Consider the following 7,750-nt stretch of genomic DNA (forward strand, 5'->3'; position numbering starts at 1 on the left):
CTAGCTCTTAGTGTAACTGTACATGTTAAAGAAAGGTCCTAAAACCTTTCTACTAATGTATGTCCCTCTTTAGTTATAGCTTTGATACAAGATACTTCTCCTCATGTCTCCTGTATATATTATTTGAACGTGATACGATTCGTTTTTCCATGTAAAAATCATTTTTCTTTTATCAAGGAGCAAAGGGGATTCAAATGGTAGTCATCCTCCAAATTCGAGAAGAGAAATACCACTAGCACAAAAACCGATAATCATATCAAAATCATATACCTCTAATATTCACTATCTAAGAAAATGAGGTGATAGGACTAGTGCCAAATTGCCTAATAGTTTTGTGAGAGTTATTGTGCGTAATAAGGCTCCTGCAAACATAAAAAATCATCAAATCAGGGATTAAACTAAACAAACTAGATTGTCACTAACACAACAATTTAGTAATATTTTTTCTTCAATGATTAGTATGTGGTTTAAATATATAGTTGTATTTCAAAACTAAACAAGAAATAAACAAATTAAATTAAGATTTTATACGAAAAAGAAAATTAGAATCACTGTTAAAACGTCATTGCTTTTGTTTTTACTAGGAAGTAACAAATATATTAAGACAAATTAACAGAGAAAACATCATTATATTTTTTCCAATTATGTGAATAAATAAATACTCCGATTCACACAAAAAAAGAAAAAAAAAAGAAAAAGGTGATTCTTACTTTGTAACCCTCAAGTATCATGAAATTTGTACTTTGCTATCCTTAATTTTTTAGGAAAACTAATGAAAAATACTTGAAAACTTCGAGTTTTAATCAAAATGACAAAAATGTGTTGTAAGTGAATAGTACCATGAGTGACTTTTTAGAGTAAAATTGTCATTTTCGTTAAAAGTGAACAGTACCAAGAGTGTTTCGTTAAAACTCCCTAATTTTTTTCGTCTCAATTTATATCTAAATTTTGATTTTTGTGATACTTTAATACTTCATTAAGGCTTTCCGTCAAGTTTTTTTATTACTTCATTAAGGCTTTCCGTCAAGTTTTTTATTAAGTAACTAGCATTTGTCTACACACTTTGTTTGTATGAACACATTTTTTTAGAAAATGAGAAAGAGAAAGGGAGAGAGAGAGAGAGAGAGAGAGAGAGAGAGAGAGAGAGAGAGAGAGAGAGAGAGAGAGAGAACATGGGGGATTGGGAGGTTTTTGTTTTTGGTTTGTTTTTTTTTTTTTAATATTGGAGGTATTTTAACATCACATGTAGATAAAGTTTCAATAAAAAATAGTAAAATTTTGAACCTGTGAAATTACATTTTTTGGGTGATAGAAGATTAATTTGTCTTTTCATCATTTTTTGATTGACAAAGAAGGTTTCATTAATTAGTAAATAGGACATGTCATAACTTTTTTTTTTTTGAACAACGATATTATCTACACTAAAGGGGAGAGGGTGGGCTTAGCCTCACAATAGACTAGAAATAATATGGTTCAAATTCGTCTTTGGCGAGAATCGAACCTAAGACCTCTCACTTACAAATGAAGAGAAATACCACTAGAACATAATAATAAGTGATATAACTTTGGCCCACTATATTTGTCATGTATATGAGAGATTCACTTATAAATCTAAGTCACTGTGTCTAGTTCTAATTCTTGACACATGTGGTGGCCAAAGTTATGCATGTCATTACTTAACAGAAAACTTAACGAAAAGTCCTATGAAAATTTTAAAGTAGCAGACAAATCAAAATTTATGTTGAAATTGAGACAAAAAAAACTAAGATATCAAAGTGTGTATTTCATAATACTTAAAAAGTAGTAAAGGGGCAAAAAAATGTGAAAATAATAACGTCCTCTCCAAGTAAGATTCTTTCTCTTTCAAATTCTCATCATTCCCTCCCACTTCTCTTTCATTTCACTTTTTTTTCTCTCTGTAAAAGAAAGTCACACAAGATGTGTACATAGCTTAATCGTAATCATTTTAATAAGAATGGATTGGAGGGGAGGAGAGATACACAAATTGATACATCATATGTCACTATATAAGTGATAGGGTACTTACGTTAAAAAATTAACAACTTAAAAATATTGATCAACTTATATAATGACATGTGATGAACTCGTGTTCTAGACATAAAAAAATTCCAGAATCTTACTCCGCCTCTCTGACCGCAACTTTCAGCCACACGAAGCAGACCACGCCATCTCCCGCGCAAGATAGCCGCCAACACCTCTCTGCCGCTAAAATACACCCGTACACCTTGTCGCCACTTGCTTCTTCACCTCTGATTCTCTGAACAAAGCCTTCGCTCTCAGAAAAAAAAAAAAAAAAAAAATCTCTTATTTTCCTCTTTCTTTTAGCTATCGGCAGCGAAATGAGATTATTTTTCCATTGAGAATGGCGTCTGTTCAAATGTTGAAGTGCTCCCTCTCTCCAATCCCGGTTTCCCAGTCGAATTTTCCCGGAAAATCCAGCTGGGTTTTCCCGGAATTTCAGTCCAGGAAAAGTTTAATCAGGTTGTCAGGATACAGAGGGTACGGATATCACTTGAGAAATAGGAGGCGGTTTGGGGTCTGCTGCAAAGCTCAAGAATCTGACAGCAGAAGCAATGGTGAGCTCTTCAAAATTCTCTCTCTCTCACTTGCTTTTCGTAATTATTTTCTGGTTCTAAAATAGCAAGTAAAAGTTGGGGTTAATCAGTTGTTTTGTTGAGATTTTGGGAAGTTGTTTTGATACGAGCGATATTCTACTTTAAATTAATCTAAACTCCGAGGAGGGGGATTCGAAATCGGTTGCATGCAAAGAGTTGTTTTGAAATATCGGTTTGTGTGATGAAATTTATATTGTCTATATATTTGGTCAGTTTAATTTTACTTAGAAAAAAGGTTTGTTAATTACTGGGTGGTTAAATCTGAAAGAATAATTCTTTTTGTAAATTGAGCACAAAGATTGAATTTTAATAGTATTTGTGGGCAGATAACAATGGAGTTATTTGGATTTAGATTAAAGGATGTCAAGGGAATGGTAGAATCTGTATGTTCCTGAGTTGTAAGTTTATGTTTCAGGTGAAGAACCTCCGGAGTCGTTGTTTATGAAGGAATTAAGGAGGAGGGGTATGAATCCCACTTCTTTGCTTGAGGGAAAAGAGAGGACTGAGTATGGAATGAATGACGAGATGAGAAACGAAGATAGAGGTTTCTCGGCTAGAAATGCTGTCTCAACCGAAATTGAGAAAAGCCTAGCAAATCAAAGGGAGCGGTCCATGCAGTTGAACAGCGAAGGCCTTGAGGTTGAATCACTTTTATTTCGTTATTGGTTTTGTTGTGTTAGGTGATTGTAAAATCAATCTAATATGAGCTTTTGCCGCACCATATCCTACGTTTGCAGTAACCGTTAGTTAATAGTTTTCATGAAATTAGTAGTACGAGTAACGTTTTATTCTTTCAAAACTATATATTTAGCTTCAGCACAATTCACTGCCCTATTTACTTGAATGGTGTTGCTTTGTACATGTGGCAATAGACTTGCAGAAGCTCAAGGAATGTTCATAACTTCATTTGTTTACAGGGGTTAATCCCTCGGGCCAGACTCTTGCTGACAATCGGAGGGACATTCTTCTTGGGGTTTTGGCCATTGATCCTCATAACTGTAGCACTCTTCTCTGCTCTCTACTTGGTAAACTCTCTTCCTTGGCCTTAAGTTTAGTTGCCGTCCAGACACGTTGGCCTGTGTATTATGGCAAGTGTCAATTCCTTCAGCTTTTGTTTGCAGTTTGCTTCATTATTATTAAGTTTTTGTTAGTGTATTATCCCCTAAACTTAAGTTGTTAGGATGTGAGGGAGCCTGTCCTAATCACTGAGCTCAACTCCGGTTTGATACTACGTTAAAGTTTTCATAATTTACCACTATTCTCAAAAGTTTAACCTGTAAAGATGTAGGACAACAATTATTGTTATTCACCCGTCGTTTGTTACTTTAAACATGGTTGGGATATTGTCAGGAACTGCTCTTATAATGATGGTAAGGTTTCTTCAAGGTAGATGCACGTTCGGTGAAATCATTACTATTTTGTAAATAGGAAAGCGTATTTCAATGATGTATATAAATTGATTGGATTAGGAGAGTTAATGAGAGAAATTTTGTGATTGTTTGACCTTTAGGCAGTAGAGAGAGAGAGAGAGGTTAGTGACTGTTTTCATTGTATTAAGTATAAGACACTGATCCTTCAATCTTGTTGGGCAGTACTTTGGATCGACTTTTGTCCATGACGGAAGCAGTTTGCCGATGTCACCACCCCAATACATTGATCCGTATGAACTTCTGGAAGACGAAAGGATTTCTCAAATAGCACCACGTGTAAAGTGAAGCGCAAGTCCTCATAACTTAGAATCCAAATACAGGTTCCGGCCAACTATTGTCTAGGCTCTTTTTTATTCCTTCAAACTGTATAAATCTCAAACTTATCAATAACTTTGTTTTCTTTTTATTTCTGTCTCCAATCTTATGCTCAAATGCAATGCGACGCTGTTCAGGCTAGTGCCCTTGAACAATGTCGAGTTAAATTTTTATGATTTATAATAAAAACCAACTTGATGGATGAAGTTCCATTAGGCACGTTTTGTGAACAAATTCAGTGCTGTTGTGCTATTGAGAGCTCCATTCAAGACTAAGAAAACAAGCGGGGAAAAGCCCCAAAAGAGGTACCAAACAGGTTCAGTTTCGGTCTCTTTCATTGTCAAATGGAAATGCGGAATATCATATATAACATTGCAAACGCAACTCCACCACAAGTTCACAAACACACAACCACCAGATGACACACAAGGCATCATCATACGCATATCATATTATTACTCAAATAGCAAAACAACACGCGATAGAAACTTCAGCTCAAGGCTCTTAGTACTCGTCCTCTCCATCATCCTCGCCCTCAGCAGACTCTGCGCCCACTTCTTCATAATCTTTCTCAAGGGCAGCAAGATCCTCACGGGCTTCAGAGAACTCTCCTTCCTCCATACCCTCACCCACATACCAGTGCACAAAGGCACGCTTGGCATACATGAGATCAAACTTGTGGTCAATTCTGGAGAACACCTCAGCAACACTGGTCGAGTTAGAGATCATGCACACAGCCCTCTGGACCTTGGCAAGGTCTCCTCCTGGAACGACAGTGGGTGGCTGGTAGTTGATACCGCACTTGAATCCGGTGGGGCACCAGTCCACAAACTGAATGGTGCGCTTGGTTTTGATGGTGGCAACAGCAGCATTTACATCCTTGGGCACAACATCACCACGGTACATCAGACAGCAGGCCATGTATTTGCCATGACGGGGGTCGCACTTTGCCATCATGGATGAGGGCTCGAAGGCACTGTTGGTGATTTCAGCCACTGAGAGTTGCTCATGGTACGCCTTCTCCGCAGAGATGACAGGTGCATATGAGGAAAGCATAAAGTGGATTCTGGGGTATGGAACCAAGTTGGTCTGGAATTCAGTCACATCCACATTAAGGGCACCATCGAACCTCAGAGAAGCAGTCAAGGAGGAAATGACCTGAAAACCAAATAGAAACAAAATTTGGTAACAATCACTTCGTAAAAAAGCAATGTGATCTAAATTCTGTACTCGAAATTATAAACCAGACAGTTTTCTGTACCTGAGACACAAGACGGTTGAGGTTGGTGTAGGTGGGTCGCTCAATGTCGAGAGAGCGCCTGCAGATATCATAGATAGCCTCGTTGTCAAGGAGCACTGCAACATCGGTGTGTTCCAGGAGGGAGTGGGTTGAGAGGACACTGTTGTAGGGCTCAACCACAGATGTAGAGACCTGTGGAGATGGATACACAGTGAACCCAAGCTTTGACTTCTTTCCATAGTCAACAGACAGACGTTCCAAAAGAAGCGAACCAAGACCAGAGCCAGTTCCTCCACCAACAGCATTGAAAACAAGGAAACCTTGAAGCCCAGTGCAGTTGTCAGCAAGTTTCCGAATGCGGTCCAAGCAGAGATCAACGATCTCCTTGCCAATGGTGTAGTGACCACGGGCAAAGTTGTTGGCAGCATCTTCCTTGCCGCTAATGAGTTGCTCGGGGTGGAAGAGCTGGCGGTAAGTACCAGTCCTCACTTCATCAATCACAGTGGGCTCAAGATCAACAAACACAGCACGAGGCACATGCTTGCCAGCTCCAGTTTCACTGAAGAATGTGTTGAAGGCATCATCACCTCCGCCAACAGTCTTGTCACCGGGCATTTGGCCATCAGGCTGTAAAATAACACAGAATTAGCAGCTAATCTACCAATCCAATTGAAAAAAAAAAAAAAAAAAAAACACTACAAATTTACGTATATACAAACGCCAATGAATTACAAGGTTTCAAACTATAATCATATACACAAGGATGGAGGAAGGATAAAAGCAGCACAAGCCCTCAAGCCCGGCAAAAGGCGAAAGCCGCAAATGTTCTTGAGAAACAAGCCTTTAATCTATTGTCATTGACGATTTCACCGAATAACATCACAAATAATCGAAGAACAAAATCCGTTGAATTAACGAATAATTACAATCCAAATTTGAAATTTACTGAGAATATAATTTGACTGTCAATAACAATAACATCATAGATCCAAGGAAAATCGAACGATTTGAAAACAGTAGTAATGTTAATTTTGATTAATTTTCCAATACAAATCAAAGTTAACATTTCTATGTGTATCTGATTCTCAAAAAACACGGATCTGATTGATAACCGAGCCAAATGCAGATAAAATCACAGATCCATACAAATCACGACGAATCGGTGCGCAAAAGCCACAGATCTAAAAGAAACCGAACAAATCACGGATAGAAAACGCAAATGTGCATACGAACAAAATCAATAGAGAAATGTAGGTAGAGAGATTGAGAGGATACCTGAAGCCCATGCTCAAGGCAGTAAAGCTCCCAGCAGGCATTGCCGACCTGGATACCGGCCTGACCGATGTGGACCGAAATACACTCCCTCATCTTTCCCGGTTGAAACCGCAAAACGAAACGAAAGAGATGGAAGAACGAGAGGCTCGCACGAACAGGGAGACGAAGAGTCGAAGGCGTTTATTAAGACGCCCTCTGTGAAATCCTCTTTGTTTTCTGATGAGATCGGATTGGGGGGTGGTTTGGGGAGGTATTTATAGGTGGAAATGCGGGAGAGGGGATGCGAAATTTAACCAGAGGTGGGGTTAGGGTTTGGTTAAAGATTGGGAGGGAACGGACGGCAAGGATTGAGTGGTGGGCTGTCTCTGATGCGATGCTGGCCTGGCGTAACCACCCTCTTTTAACCGCGGTTGTCCTTTCTCTCTCTTATATTTTGATTTTTGAAAATTAAATTTTGCCGCCCGAAGGGAGTTTGTCGTTGAAATATGACTCCCAAGGCCCAAGGCCCAAGGCCCATTAATTTTCAAAGGGTAAAATCCTCTCCATTCTTTCCTCTTCTATTTAATTTATTGTTTTAATTTTAAATGAGAATTATTATTGGCATTTTAAAATCTCATTTGGCATTCTAAATTTTTTATAATTAATAAGAAAAATACATTTATGAGAAGTGTCACATCCCAGCCCGGGACGGATCACTTCCCGGGCCTGCTCCACCACCGTAGCACGATATTATCCGCTTTGGGCTTACCATTCCCTCACGGTTTTGTTTTTGGGAACTCACGAGCAACTTCCCAGTGGGTCACCCATCATGGGATTGCTCTGGCCTCTTTCTCGCTTAACTTCGGAGTTCCTAC

General features: G+C 38.6%; 2 protein-coding genes across 3 annotated transcripts; one reads left to right on the top strand and one right to left on the bottom strand.

The window, feature by feature from the left end:
* The first annotated feature begins 2,264 nt into the window (after window positions 1-2,264).
* On the top strand, window positions 2,265-4,472 carry LOC137724344 (uncharacterized). Its single transcript, XM_068463084.1, has 4 exons — window positions 2,265-2,597; window positions 3,052-3,275; window positions 3,554-3,661; window positions 4,229-4,472. The coding sequence occupies exons 1-4, from the start codon at window positions 2,384-2,386 to the stop codon at window positions 4,349-4,351; spliced, it is 669 nt and encodes a 222-aa protein (XP_068319185.1). The 5' UTR covers window positions 2,265-2,383; the 3' UTR covers window positions 4,352-4,472.
* A 214-nt stretch (window positions 4,473-4,686) lies between these two features.
* LOC137724343 (tubulin alpha chain) lies at window positions 4,687-7,137 on the bottom strand. 2 transcript variants are annotated; one of them, XM_068463083.1, is made up of 4 exons: window positions 6,897-7,137; window positions 5,643-6,248; window positions 5,079-5,539; window positions 4,687-4,996 (listed from the first exon to the last, which is right to left on the bottom strand). In XM_068463083.1, the coding sequence occupies exons 1-4, from the start codon at window positions 6,987-6,989 to the stop codon at window positions 4,837-4,839; spliced, it is 1,320 nt and encodes a 439-aa protein (XP_068319184.1). In that variant the 5' UTR covers window positions 6,990-7,137; the 3' UTR covers window positions 4,687-4,836. The 2 variants fall into 2 exon arrangements, with proteins under 2 accessions (XP_068319184.1, XP_068319183.1); XM_068463082.1 differs by having other exon boundaries at window positions 4,687-5,539; window positions 6,897-7,134.
* Between the last annotated feature and the right edge of the window lie 613 nt (window positions 7,138-7,750).

This window comes from Pyrus communis, chromosome 2 (assembly GCF_963583255.1).
Source record: "Pyrus communis chromosome 2, drPyrComm1.1, whole genome shotgun sequence".
Taxonomy (NCBI): domain Eukaryota; kingdom Viridiplantae; phylum Streptophyta; class Magnoliopsida; order Rosales; family Rosaceae; genus Pyrus; species Pyrus communis.